The following is a 14,849-nucleotide window of genomic DNA, read 5'->3' on the forward strand; positions in this document are numbered from 1 at the left end:
ATGTTCTTTTGATGATGTGAGGATGATGTGTGATTTTATATCCGTAATTGAGTTTGAGTATTTGAATAATTCGAGATAATTATTTGAATGAGAACGGTGAACTCGGAAGTGAGATCTGAGTCCGTTAAGACGTTTTTGAAAATTTTGACTTTTTGATGATGAATAGTAAAATACTGCTATTTCGTCTTTTTGTCGACTTTCAAAATCTTACGTGCACGTCGTCGAGAAATATTCTTAGTTTTTCGATACAAGTCCAATAATGAAAGGTTTTATTTTTGGACGACGAGTGAATAGTAAATCGGGATTTCTCGATAAACGAACCGAGCTCGTTTATCAGAATTTTGAGAACGAGCTTGCGTTTTCTATATTTATATAGAATTACGAGTGCAATGAAAGTTAGTAGAGGTTGAGAGGGCGAGTAACAAAGAGTATGGGTTGTTAGTTGTTAAAACGAGACGAGACGAGATATTTAACGACTAACGGGTTAATATCCTAAATATCTAACCTACCCTACCCCTAACCACCCCCAAACCTCCCAAAACCCCTTTCCCCTCACTAACTCACGCTATATCAGCCCACACCGCACACACAACTCACATATTCACACACACAACACCTAAAACACACACTACACACGCCATTTTCCATTTAAGCTTGGACGGAGCTTTTGACCTCCGATTTGAGCACCGAGACGAGCGCCGATCATCTTTTCGATCACGTATCTAAGTAGGTAAGATCTTTACCTACGTTTTGATGGTTTTATTTTCGATTTTCGTCGACGTCGAAAAACGTCGATTCTCGACTTTATTTTGAAACGACGTCGGATCGTCGTGAAATTTTAGTATGTTGTTCTTGGGTAAATGTTGAGCATGTTTAATGAAGGGAGTAAGAACGGAACGAACCGTAGCTATGAAACCCATGAGGGCAGCCCCGTTTTTCACATATTAGCTTGTCTTTCGATTTTTGTTTGATCGTTTTGACTTGATATTTGTGCTTAGGGGTATGCTAGAATCGATATATATTAAATTCGTATTTTTCCAAGCACGAAAATTGTATAAATTTTTAGAGTATGATTATTTAAATTCGTGAAGTTTGAGACGTTGCATAATGAATATTATTGCGTATATGTGTTCTACGATATCACATGAGCATGCTAATTGATTTACAATTTATGGATGATAATTGTTGAACGAAATTAAAACTGGAATTCTGTCAAAATTTTACAGCAGTTTCAAGCTTATGTTTCGATGAGTTTTCATTGCTTGATGGCTCTGAAATTTTAGTATGTTTATCTATGATATGTGTATTTCGTTTCTGCAAAATTTCATGTCTTTTGGATGATGTTTGCTATTTTAAAGATATTTTGAAAAATCCTTGACAGAATCTGTCAACTATTGGTAGACTTCACAAAAACGTTTATATCTATTAATCCATGAATGATTTTGCATCACCGTTTTTTTTTAAACGAAACTAGACTTCAATACTTTTCTAAAAACATAAGATTTCGATTTTTATGACCTCTGAAACAGAGCAGTTTATTATTTCAAAAATGCCCTGTTCTGCTGTCATATTTGTCCAACAGTAAAAGTGTATGAGTTTCATTGTTTATTTGGCAGATCATATGAACGTTTTCTCTTGTGAAATTTTAACCAAATCTTCAAGGATACCTTTAGTTTTGGATGATTAAATTTGATGGAATTTTATTAAGGTTTGCCTTGGTTTCTAATGGCCTAAACAAAATTGGCAGAAACTGTCAATCTTTGACAGCCTGCACTAAAAGAGCAATATCTCCAAAAATCTTTAACCTTTTTGGTTAACTACCATTTTTAGAGTGAACTACACGTCATGAAGTTTTTGAGATCAATTGGTATGAGAGTTTATGATGATTGAGTTGGTTGTTATGAATTTTTAAAGATGACACAAAAACAGCAAAACTTTCTAGAAAACAACTTGATTATATTTGTTTTGATGGATGATACGATATGACTAAATGGTGTGAGTTGTGAGAGTTATGATTAACGCGCATAAATGTTGGTATCTGACACTCGAACAATTGGTGTCGAGTATAAATGATAGTTTACTGATAAAGAGTTTTGATGATTTTGAATTGTTTGGTTTGCGTTGAAAAGATGTCAAGATGTTAAGTTTTGAGTCGAGAGACGAGTTCACGTAGTGAGATTCACGCGTTGAAATCTCGTGGCTGACATTATATATGAATAGGTCATGCCGAAATTTTTAGTGAAATTAGAATTTGAGCATAGTCAATTCTTGTTGACCCGTGACTCAAATACATGCCTAATGGAAAGTTTAACTTTCTAATCGGTTAATTAGACGAGATGAGAGCGAATAGATCTGCTAAGAAAGTGGACTTTTCGATGTGTTAAATATTTCTTTTAATTGAAGCGCTGTTAATTATAACATAAGGATGTTATAATTAATGAGTAATGACGAGAGATAATAATTGTTATATTGATTAACAATCAAGAGAGATGAACATTAGAGATACTAATGTTTCATAAAAGAGATTAGATTATTAATCGAGGTTTCTTTTATAACTTCTCACCAATTCTTCATAACGATGAAGGTCCTTTTGGGAAGTAACGACTTGAGGGAGAGAGTGACGTTACTCATTGATACAGAGACACAACGAGGTGGGCATTACTTTTACTATACGTATATAGAGATCCCCTGCGTGTCGTAGGCCTCTTATACGAATGAATGCATGAGATGATTTAACTGTTAATTTTAGTTTTATATATATCTATCAAATGAGTTTAATGTTACATTTGAGCAAGTTATTTCGTTACAAAATATTTGAGTTAAAGTTATTTCAAGTATTGTCTTGCCATAAAATGTTTAAATTTTAGTATGATATCTATCTGCTTTGGCTTTGCCAATGATGCAATCGAATTCGGGTCCTGAGCAGTTGATAGCTATCCTGCCAGGGCTAGTGTACACCAGTGACCGTGAGTCATCTAGCGGGTTGGCCGGTCAAGTGACCGTGAGAGGTGGCCACCTCTCCGGCACACAGTTTCAGATATGATAGATTACAAAAGAACTTAGTCTGATCAGACGAACTTTAAGAATCACAAATGAACTTAGTAAGCTTGGGCCTTTTTAGCGAAAAACTCCCTTGCTGTACTGATTATGATGGCATGACAATTTATAGTTTTGAAGCATGTATTTTTATACCTAGGCATACGTGCCCACTGAGTGCTTTTGTACTCAGCCCTGCATATGTTTTCTAAATGTGCAGGTTGAGCTGATGTGATGATGGTGCTGCAATGAGCGGAGTCTCCAGGGTTGTTAATAAATAGTTAACCTGTCTAGAATATGTCTTCATACATATGTCTAGCTACTTTCCGCTGCAAGATGTTGTTGATGTTATAGTATGTTATGTCATACTTTGTGTCTTAAGAGAATGGTTGCATATGATGTATAACTTGATTAATGATATTAATTAACTTTTATGCAGTCTTTCATAGACTGTTTTCAATTGAGTATTAATGAATAAAAATGACGAGTTTAATTAAGATGAGTAAGTTTTACGGCTATAAATGACGCCCCTTTTCTTCCCCTTCTTCTTTAACCCCATCCCTAGTCGTGGATCACTCGGCCTAACTATCCCTAGTTAGGGCGGGCTGTGACAGTATCCAAACTCATATCCACGAACTAAATGGATAGTGAATTGTACCCACGAAACTATCCGTGGATATCAAATGCCCCTCAAACCCGCCCTAGCTATTAGGGTCGGGTTTTCGTGGTTATCCGTTACCCGCGGGTAAATTGCCATCCCTATGCTCAACATGCTCCCACATAGGGCCCCAAATTTTTGGGGGCCCAATTATATATATATATATATATATATATATATATATATATATATATATATATATATATATAGGGGGCCGCTCCAATGAAACCCCCTAATTTTAGTGAGATCTAGGACACGATCTGGTGCGTTTATTTTATCAATCCTATGGCTGATATTGTATCTGGAAGGTGATTTTTTTTCGCAGGGTTCGAATCCTGGAGGGAGCAGAATATTTTAAATTTTGTTATTCATCAGTATATACTGAATTGTTCATCAGTATATACGGCCCTGTTCATCAGTATATATGTCTTATTCATTACGAATTTTTAAAATTTTATTTTTCATCAGTATATACATCTTGTTCATTAGATATACGTTTTGTTCATTAGTATTATATGTCTTATTCATTGTACTCATGTTACACGAAAAATAGGGGGTCTCACTGGAGCGCGCCCCTATATATATATATATATATATATATATATATATTATTTTGGTTAGATATTGTGGGGACATATATTGCGTTCAATACTGCTGATATGGTGAACCATATCATAAGGTATTTATTTACAGAGTTTTATCTTATGAAAGTTCTTTTCGTTATTTAGATCATAACGTTAATGTTGAATTCTTAGTAACTTATCTTTTCTTCTCTTTTGGTTAAAAATTCTTTTGAATAGTTGGTTGAAAAAGTTTATGTTAATATATTATTATTGTTTCGTCGATATATAAAAAAAATTATAAGGGCCAATTTTATAATTTTTTCTTAGGAATTCTGCACTGGTGACTACTCGAAAGAAACTTTTAGGTTAATTGTGTTTGACTTAGAGCACTACTAAGATGGGTGATCCACTGAGAAATTTGTCAAATCGTATGTAATAAAAGTCAAAATACATTACAAATATCAAAATACTTGTGGGATGCAAAAATTTAAAAAAAAAATCGAAAAAAATATATTATCATTTACTTATATTTTGAGCTACTTATAAATTATATTTTATAATATATAAGTTTAGTTAAGATGTCATTTAATTATTACGATGATAATCGTGAAATATTTATAGGTGGTCTGGTTAACCTCTCACGCTCCCGATGTTTGTTTAAAAGAAGAAAGTCTTATTCCATTATACTTGTTTAGTTAAAATGATCATTTAATTATGATGATGATGGTACAATGGTGCGGGTGAACGTGGTATAGTTCTGAAATTAATTAAATAAGTATATAGTTCAACCATCAAGTCTATCTTCCATTTATATCTACATCCCATTCCCAGGCCTCAAACCAAAAACCATTATATATATTCCCAGTGGAGGCCAACATTACACAAACACATGCATAAAGATATTGAGAGAGCATTATTAATTGTGTGAGATGGCCACATACGAGTTTGTGTTGATGATAGCTCCAGTGCTTCTTGTGTGGTACTTTGCAATTAGAAGAGGCAAGAAACCCTCGGAGCCGACGACGTGGCCTGTGCTGGGGATGTTGCCGGCGGTTCTCCTTAATCTCCACCGGGTACACGACTACGCGACGGAGGTCTTAACCGAATGCGGCGGCACGTATAGGGTGGTGGGGCCGCGGATGGACATGCTCTTCACGTGCGACCAGGGGCGGAGCCAGACTTTTGATCCAGGGGGTCCAATTTTTTTTAAATAAAAGTAATAATTAAATTAAAATTAAATTAAATTAAAAATAAATAATAATCATTAATATAATAATAAATATTATTTAAATTACAAAAATACATTTCGAACAAATTTTCAAGTTCATACAAAACAACTTTAAAAAATCAAGATAGATAAAACTTGGGATTTTCGATTATCGAATTGTTTGACTTTGGAGTTTATGTCATTATGTGGATTAATTCTCCACGTAATGTTCATTTTATGATATAGTTTGCAATAAAATTACTAGATATTGAAAATTATGGTGCAAATACTAGATACATCCCTTTCTAATTTGAAGATTTTTTTAATTAAAATTGTACGAAACGACGTCGTTTGGGCCTCACAAAAACGACGACGTCTGTGCTAATCCACATAAGCTCCAATTCTAACGCTTACATATCGATTACAGTATAAAATAACTCAAAACAATAATGATGAAGATAAAATCATACTCCCTCCGTCCACGAAATGAGTACCCATATTTCTTTTTTGGTCCGTCCACCAAATGAGTACCCATTTCCTTGTTTGGTAAGTGTACCCAACACATCCCTCTCACAATAAAAGTGGGTCCCTTATTCCACTCACAGATACTTAATCAATTTCTTAAAACCCGTGTCACCCCCAAATGGGTACTCATTTCGTGGACAGAGGGAGTATTTTTTTATTTTTAATATAAAATTACGAAAATATACCTACTATTTTTTAAAATCCTAGGGGTCCCAGTGACCCCCCTGCCCCACCTAGGGATGTCAATGCAGCCCGAAACCCGTGGGCCGACCCGAATAACCCGACAAAATTAGAGGGTTAGGGTTGAAAAATCGCAACCCGAAAAAACCTCCAGCCCGATTAGCCCGCACCCGACTAACCCGGAACCCGATAGGGCTAGCCCGTAAACCCGATGGGCTGCCCCGGTGGGCTGACGGAATTGTGACTGATGCATCCAGTTACAACTTCTGCTATGTTTAGATCTATGTATATATATATATATATATATATATATAGGCAAAGGTTCAATGAAAAAGGCCTAAATATAAGAGAGAAGAGAGAAGAATTCCCATCCCTTGGATTTCCATCAACGGACGATCAGGATTAATTTTCTTGTTGAAGTTGATATTATGATCGAAGGGGTATATATGTATTTCATTATTTAATGTAACCGATGCTTTCCACAAAATCAGGGACGTGTAGCTTCATATCTTTGGCATTATGTTCGAGTATTCCTTTTTAATGCATTATCAATAATAGTTATTTATTATTTTATGTTATCCAAATGTCAAGTAACGTTTATCACCCAATATGTTCGAGTATTCCTTTCTTTTTCCTCATAATTCATCGATTTATGATACAATTAATGAATTTATTTGATATACGACCAATATAATTGAGTAACTACTTAGTTATTCCGATGAACATAATGAGTGTTAGTTGAACTTTTTTAATATAAGATAAAATGGTTGTAGTAATACGTTGGTATTTAATGCATGTCGTTATGTATATTATAATTTTGTATGAATATTATTGTAATTACGATGAACATGTCGTAAATCTACGTATATTCACAATTGTTTTACCATATTTACGCTAATCAAGATCTTTTTTATCTAAGGTAGATATTATACAAATCATTCATTTACGTATAGATTTAGAAAACTAATAATCTAATGCTGCTTTGAAACCCAATTCACTCATATTAAACACTTTATTTCAAAAAATCTCATATTTCATTAAGAAAATCAATGGATTATATTGTGCGTTCGTTATATTTTTTAATATGTTCGTCATAATTATATATTGAACACGATTGTATATTGTTTCGAACATAACGAATGTCATCTGATTTTTATTGAACACGATTGTATATTGTTTCGAACATAACGAATGTCATCTGATTTTTATTGAACACGATTGATTTTCAGAATTATATATTGGACACGATTGTTTATTGAACACGATTGTATATTGTTTCGAACATAATGAATGTCATCTTATTTTTATTGAACGCGATTGTATATTGCTTCGAACATAATATTTAAACATAACATTTTCCTGCATTGAAATTTCACAATTTGGATGAATCTCATCACCAATGGGTGTGCTCTCATCAATATCATCACTCCTTCCATGAGTCTCTCTATGATGATGTGATTTGTGTTTCATTGATTCATTGCCTTCCTTGGCCTTTTCAACAAGGTTTGGTGGCGTATTCCCCTTTGTTTATGCCAATATTGGAGCATAATCATTAAACAATCTGAATCAGGTTTCATGTTCGTCGGAAATGTTATCTGATTTTTATTGAACGTGTATCACAAAGTAACGAACAACTCACTTTGTTCGTTATATTTTTTTAATACGTTCTTTAAAATTATATAATGAACATTATCTGATTTTTATTGAACTATATCACACTATTTAACGAACTTTATTAATGAACATATTATATATTTACGTTGAACTTAATTTCACTGTTTGATGAATCTTCAACTTAGAATATTTAGAATGATACAACATAATAGATCTACCAATTTTCTTTTCATATTCATCACATTCTTTTAGTATTTATTCATAAAAAAAAGTACAGTGTTCACTAAATTACATTAATAAGTGCAACGCAAATTCTAAATAACAAATATGCACTTCACATTCATCTCTCTTAACACTCCCAATCTTCAGATCACCTTGCACTATGCACCGGCTACAAAGGGCTTGTACTGCTGTGGCTCATCAAATCTCCTAACCAACAACCAAACCTAAAACAAAAAAATATAATTATTCATATTTGCTTCAATTTCGATATGAAATTATATTAGATGAACACAACAATCTCATTCTGTCTTTAACGGATTCAAATAACATTATAAGAAGCCAAGAAAATCAAATCCTTAAATTTGAAAACAAAACAAACACCATATCTCTCTGTCTAAAGATTTGAGCTTTTCGCCTATAAATTATAATCAGATCTAGTTGACATGTGTTTTACATTTTCAAACTAAAATCCCAACAAAAAAAAAACAAGAGGTCAAACATAATTTTTCAAATTTTATTCATGTGCTCTATTTTTGTAATTTACTTTGATTTTAAGCTTTAATTCGCAACAACCTCAATTCATATGCATGATTTCCATTTGTTTCAGGAAATTTCGTTAATTCAATTCGTAAATTGCCTGCTTTTGCACTAATGTTTCAAGAAGACAGATCTTCATCTGTTACCTCATCTCCGCTGCAAATGTTTCCGACGATGTCGTCATCGTCTCCGCCTAGCTTGATGTCACCTTAATCATGGCTCAAGGATCTCAAGCCTGAAGAGAGAGGATTATACCTAATCCCGCATCCCTGCGATCCATGGCGTAATAATTCGTCGAAGAGCAGATGTGAAACAAAAAAAAAATTGCAAGTAAATATGAGGAATGGTAAGATAGGAATTCGTTGAAATCTCAATCTGATGGCCATCTATAATGTTGGTGCGAAAAATAAGGGATTTGATGAAATTTACCATAATCTTAACAAACCCAATTTGACACATATGACCTTTTCGATTCAAAAATCAATTTACAGCACAATTTTAATATCTTAAATTTAATAAGCCATTAAATCTGAACGGTTGGATCTATTAGAATAAATGGACTAGATTACTTCTTACTTCTTACTCTAAGGGGGCTTTTCTATAGAAGCTGACCCTATATATATATATATATATATATATATATATATATATATATATATATATATATATATGTAACCTCATTAAAAAAAGTGAAATTAATTGGTTAGAATATATGTGTGTGTGTGTGTGCAATCTCATTAAAAAAAAGTGAAATTAATTATGGATTTTTTGTAGAAATTGATTATTAGTATCTCATTAGTTAAAAATTAATTATTAGTATCTCATTTTAAAGTGATACCAATTTTTTTTTTTTTTCTGTCAATGAGACTGCATGGCAAATCCACTAATTATTCAGTAATAATCTAGATTGATTCTAGTGCATTGATACATGTTAAATTTTACTATCTCATTTTAATATAATTTTATTTATGTAAACTTGAATATCTTATATTTTTGCATTTCATGCTTTGCTATATAATTTATATATTTAATATCTATGTATATTTCATATTATACATTAGATCATTAGAAATAATAAAATACAAATGATAATTTTATTTTTACGTCTTTAACCTGATTAGCCCGATGGGCTAGCCCGAAACCCGAAAGTTTAGGGTTAGGGTTGAAGATTTACAACCCGAAAAAATCTTCAACCCGATTAGCCCGCACCCGACTAACCCGAAACCCGATAGGGCTAGCCCGAAAACCCGGTGGGCTGGCCCGATTGACATCCCTAGCCCCACCCCTAGCTCCGCCCCTGCGTGCGACCCCGCCAACATCCATCATGTTTTCAGCAGAAACTTCTCCAACTATTCCAAGGGCCCCGAATTCCACAAGATCTTCGACATCTTCAGCGACGACATCTTCCGCGCCTATTTCGAGCTATGGGAGATTCACCGGAAGACGACGCTCGCGCAGCTCATGCATGGGGATTTCAACGCCAACCTGCAGAGGAACGTTTGGCACAAGGTGGACACCGGCCTCTTCCCTGTTCTCGACCATTTTAGCGGCGCCAGAACCGATCTGGATTTGCAGGATATTTTCCAGAGGTTGGCTTTTGATAATATCTGCAAATTCGTGCTGGACTACGACCCATGCAGTTTGCGCCCCGATTTGCCTTTTCTTCCTTGCGAGAAGGCTTTCAGCGCGGTAATGGAGGCTCTGCTGCACCGGCATGTATTCCCCGAGTGGATGTGGAAGCTGCAGAAGTGGCTCAACGTTAGCGACGAGAGGAACTTAGCTAAGGCGGCAGTAGCCTTCGATGATTTCATCTACCCGAGAATCATTTCCGGTGTGAATGTTTTGAAAGCGTTCGAGAAGGTGTACAGAGAGAGAAACATGGCTTCCTCAAATGGAAGTCTGAGAGATTTCCTCAAGGACACGTCGCTGAACTTGATGTTCGCCGGTAGAGACTTGACCAGCACGTGCCTCACGTGGCTCTTCTGGCTCGTCTCTCAGAACCCGGCATCGGAAACCAAGATTCTAGAAGAAATGGAAGCGGAGCTCCGTCTCAAGGAAGACAAAAAATTCAGATTCTTCAGTGCACAAGAGTCGCACAAGCTAGTTGAAAGTTTCGCCTATCCATAAACATATAAACTCGCACACATAGAAGTTAAAACTGACAGAGAGATTGATGCAGCAACTCGTGCAAAAGTTATAACTCACAGAGAGACACTAACTAAAGCTTGTGTAGAAAATATGAAGAACACAAGAACACCAACAATGATTACCCAGTTCGGTGATAACACACTTACGTCTGGGGGGCCACGCCCAGGGTAAATTATCCACTAGTGATGATAAGATATACAAAGGAATTACACGCGAAGACTCGTTCTCCCTAGCCTCTATATCTTCCAGAACCTCTACCAAGATGAATAATTAAGAGCAAATTAACAACTCACTCCGTAAGCTTGAATGCTACACATTCAACGCTTAAACCCAACAAATAAACTTACTCCAACAGGTTGGTGCAAGGAATCAAAGTACTAAACCAACCCACAACGCTTACAAGATTAAATGAGCCACAAACTAGAACACACTTACATGAAACATGTGCCCTGAATAATACCCACGAAAATACTCTCAATAAGCAGTAGAATTGCACGAAAATCAGCAGCCAATTCGAAATCTCTTCATCACCAATATATAGCCAAACCCTAGAAGAAGTTTGGGCTCTTGGAAGTTTGGGCTCTTGGCGGGCTATAGGCTCTAGGAGGCGACCCATAAAAAAGGAAACCCTAGGAATGAGAACTCCCTTTCAAACGCAGCAGCAGTAGATATATGTCCATAAGAAGGCTCATGTATATCTCCCAAAATATCTCCAAAATCCCGCAAATATAGAAAGCTCATATGTCTTCAGAAAGTTGAGACTGCAGAAGCAACTCATGTAGAAACGACATAAAGAACTCCAGAAGACACTCATGCTAGTTTACACAATGACAATAAAACATAGAGTATAAAAATACTCTAACAATCTCCCCATTTGTCATTGGTATAGACAAAACAAAATTATGCTCAACACATGAATACACAAGCATAAACGAAATTGAGTTATCAATAAAACTCCCCCTCAATATGATCAGCTCCCCCTCAAAACAATAATCCATATACTTCCCATTTTTGTCATACATCAAGGACAACTCTCCCTCAACAAGAGATAGATGTGTTCTTATGAAAGAACATTTTGAAGAACATACTTCGGAGTAGAGCCTTCATAGCAGGATCAAGTGACTTATGAACAATGGCGGGAGCGTCTTCTGTAACAGCTGTTGGACCAACGAAAAGAGCAACTTCTGTAGCAGTTTCATTCATAGCAGGAGCATCAACAATAAATTTGCTTGGATAACCCATAACATCAATAGGAACACTCTCTGTTTTAACATTTGCAGAGATTTCTGTTTTAACATTCTCAGAAACTGAAGAAGAAACTCGTACTCATTTCTGCACCCATTTCTTTCGAATTTTTCTTCTTTTCTTCTTCTGGTTATCCTCAAGGTATGATCTGCAATTAGGTTTAATATGACCTGGTTTATCACAATAGTGGCAGATAGGACGCCAAGCACTTGCAGATGATCTATTCGAATGAGGTTGACCAATCTTTCTTCTGAAAAAACCAATGCCTTCTTTGCCGCGTTTTTCAGTAATATGAGCTTTACTTGCCTGATAAGTTCTTGAATCCACCATCTTCCTTCTATCATCAAGATAAAATCTGCATCGAGGTTTGATGTGTCCACGATGATTGCAATAATGACAAATAGGAACAAAAGATTGAGAATTGTTCCTTTTTGGTGGAAGATTCCTGTACGCAGCAGGTTTGTGAACATTCTAAGGTATATTCCGATTTTTCTCCTTTGATGGATTGACATCTGGCTTGATAACATCGGCTTTGGGAATCCCTCATTTTTCTTCGAAACCTATTCCCGCTTTGTTGTTAGAATTCTGACCACTCTCCAGAATTTCTTCAAGCTTGTCAGTACTTGTGTTCATCATTTTGACAAGTTTCTGATGATGTTCCAGTTCGCCAATCTTCAATTCCATATCTTGTTGGAGAACGGCAATATCTTTCTTGAGACTTTCAGAAAGATCCTTAAACTCGTCACGTTCTTTGGAGACATCACTAAGTCGCGATGAGAGAGATTTGTTCAATTCAAGCATTGCTAGGCATTTTTTATACAACATCTCATAATTGTTAGCCAAGTAGTTCTCATCAAATTCCTCATCATCATTGTCAGTATCCTCATCAGTCGTAACATTGAAAGCAACAGAATTTTGAACATCTTTGATCTTGGCAGAGTAAGCAACAACATCAAAATCAGTACCTATATCTCCGGCAGTTGAAACATCGGCAGAGATACGTTTGGAAGCATACTGTCCTTCTCTGTGGGTAGCCATCAAACGCAGCGATAGGATAGGCGGCGGAAGCACAGGATCAACACCGATAACTTGGGTCACCCGCTCTGATGCCAATTGAAAGTTTCGCCTATCCATAAACATATAAACTCGCACACACAGAAGTTAAAACTAACAGAGATACTGATGCAACAACTCGTGCAGAAGTTATAACTCACAGAGAGACTCTAACTAAAGCTCGTGTAGAAAATATGAAGAACACAAAAACACCAGCAATGATTACCCAGTTCGGTGATAACACACCTACGTCTGGGGGGCCACGCCCAGGGTAAATTATCCACTAGTGATGATAAGATATACAAAGGACTTACACGCGAAGACTCGTTCTCCCTAGCCTCTATATCTTCCAAAACATCCACCAAGATGAATAATTGAGAGCAAATTAACAACTCACTCCCTAAGCTTGAATGCTACACATTCAACGCTTAAACCCAACAAATAAACTTACTCCAACAGGCTGGAGCAAGGAATCAAAGTACTAAACCAACCCACAACGCTTACAAGATGAAATCAGCCACAAACTAGAACACACTTACATGAAACGTGTGCCTTGAATAATACCCACGAAAATACTCTCAATAAGCAGTAGAATTGCACGAAAATCAACAGCCAATTCGAAATCTCTTCATCACCAATATATAGCCAAACCCTAGAAGAAGTTTGGGCTCTTGGAAGTTTGGGCTCTTGGCGGGCTATAGGATCTAGGAGGCGACCCATAAAAAAGGAAACCCTAGGAATGAGAACTCTCTTTCAAATGCAGCAGCAGTAGATATATGTCCATAAGAAGGCTCATGTATATCTCCAAAAATATCTCCAAAATCCCGCAAGTATAGACTGCTCATATTTCTTCAGAAAGTTGAGACTGTAGAAGCAACTCATGTAGAAACGACATAAAGAACTCCAGAAGACACTCATGCTAGTTTACACAAAGACAATAAAACATAGAGTATAAAAATACTCTAACACTAGTGTACCTGCATGGAGCTCTGTGTGAGTCGCTGAGGCTATTCCCGCCGGTGGCGCTGGAGCACAAGGCCCCAGTCCGCCCAGATATTCTTTCGAGCGGCCATCACCTCCACGGTGACAAAAAGCTCATAATATCATTCTATTCTGTGGGGCGAATGGAGAGCGTGTGGGGGAAGGACTACTTGGAGTTTAAGCCGGAGAGGTGGATTTCTCCGAGCGGGAAGATCAAATACGAGCCGTCGTATAAGTTTCCGGCATTCAGCGCGGGGCGGCCGAGGACATGCTTGGGGAAGGAGATGGCGTTCGTGCAGATGAAGACGGTGGCAGCGGCGATACTGTATAGGTACATGGTGAGACTGGTGGAGGGCCACCGGGTATCTCCTCGGGTCTTGATCACACTGCAAGCTAGGGATGGATTGAAGGTGTTGTTGTCTAAGAGAAATTGGATATGAACCGTTTCATTAGAAGATGCCGATAAGCACACCACTCCAAGGATTACTACTTTAGCCTTTATCAATTTTTTGATTTATATCATTTTCTTTTTTTTAATTAAAATATACATGAATTTAAGATTGATTATGAATAGTCTCCATTTGATAATTTTGCCCAAATTCAATCTGAATAATCCACTAATTAGGGAATTTAAGCAAAGTCGTAAACCAATAATATGATGGAATTGAACAATTTCACCCAAATTCAATCTAGTTAATAGTGTCACTATTTGCAATTTTTCACTGTGTCATTAGATCAGATTAGGGACGAAATTATCCGTCGTAGATGATTCAGAATCAGTTTTAAATTCATGTATTTTCTCACAAAAAAAAGAGTCATGATATAAGTCAGAATATTGGCAAACTTTCAGGATTTTTCTAACAATAACCCCTTTTAGCTA

The 14,849-nt window shown here is 36.1% G+C and overlaps 1 protein-coding gene and 2 long non-coding RNA genes across 3 annotated transcripts; 2 read left to right on the forward strand and 1 right to left on the reverse strand.

Annotated features, from left to right (window-relative positions):
• The first annotated feature begins 609 nt into the window (after positions 1-609).
• Positions 610-3,527, forward strand: LOC131006995 (uncharacterized). Its single transcript, XR_009095853.1, has 2 exons — positions 610-730; positions 3,257-3,527. It is a non-coding gene; the product is annotated as an uncharacterized LOC131006995 (long non-coding RNA).
• A 1,659-nt stretch (positions 3,528-5,186) lies between these two features.
• On the forward strand, positions 5,187-14,409 carry LOC131006996 (noroxomaritidine synthase-like). Its single transcript, XM_057934144.1, has 3 exons — positions 5,187-5,413; positions 9,832-10,652; positions 13,961-14,409. Exons 1-3 carry the CDS (start codon positions 5,187-5,189, stop codon positions 14,407-14,409), a joined length of 1,497 nt encoding a protein of 498 aa, XP_057790127.1.
• On the reverse strand, positions 7,995-8,969 carry LOC131006997 (uncharacterized). Its single transcript, XR_009095854.1, has 2 exons — positions 8,689-8,969; positions 7,995-8,229 (listed from the first exon to the last, which is right to left on the reverse strand). It is a non-coding gene; the product is annotated as an uncharacterized LOC131006997 (long non-coding RNA).
• Positions 14,410-14,849: the final 440 nt, after the last annotated feature.

This window comes from Salvia miltiorrhiza, chromosome 1 (genome assembly GCF_028751815.1).
Source record: "Salvia miltiorrhiza cultivar Shanhuang (shh) chromosome 1, IMPLAD_Smil_shh, whole genome shotgun sequence".
NCBI lineage: Eukaryota > Viridiplantae > Streptophyta > Magnoliopsida > Lamiales > Lamiaceae > Salvia > Salvia miltiorrhiza.

Bases quoted from the DNA above. Each gene is read 5' to 3' on its own strand.
- LOC131006996 (XM_057934144.1), top strand. From the start codon at position 5,187: ATGGCCACATACGAGTTTGTGTTGATGATAGCTCCAGTGCTTCTTGTG. The intron at 5,414-9,831 runs GTGCGACCAGGG...CCCCACCCCTAG, and splicing joins CGGATGGACATGCTCTTCAC to CTCCGCCCCTGCGTGCGACC. The intron at 10,653-13,960 runs GTTTCGCCTATC...CTCTAACACTAG, and splicing joins GTCGCACAAGCTAGTTGAAA to TGTACCTGCATGGAGCTCTG.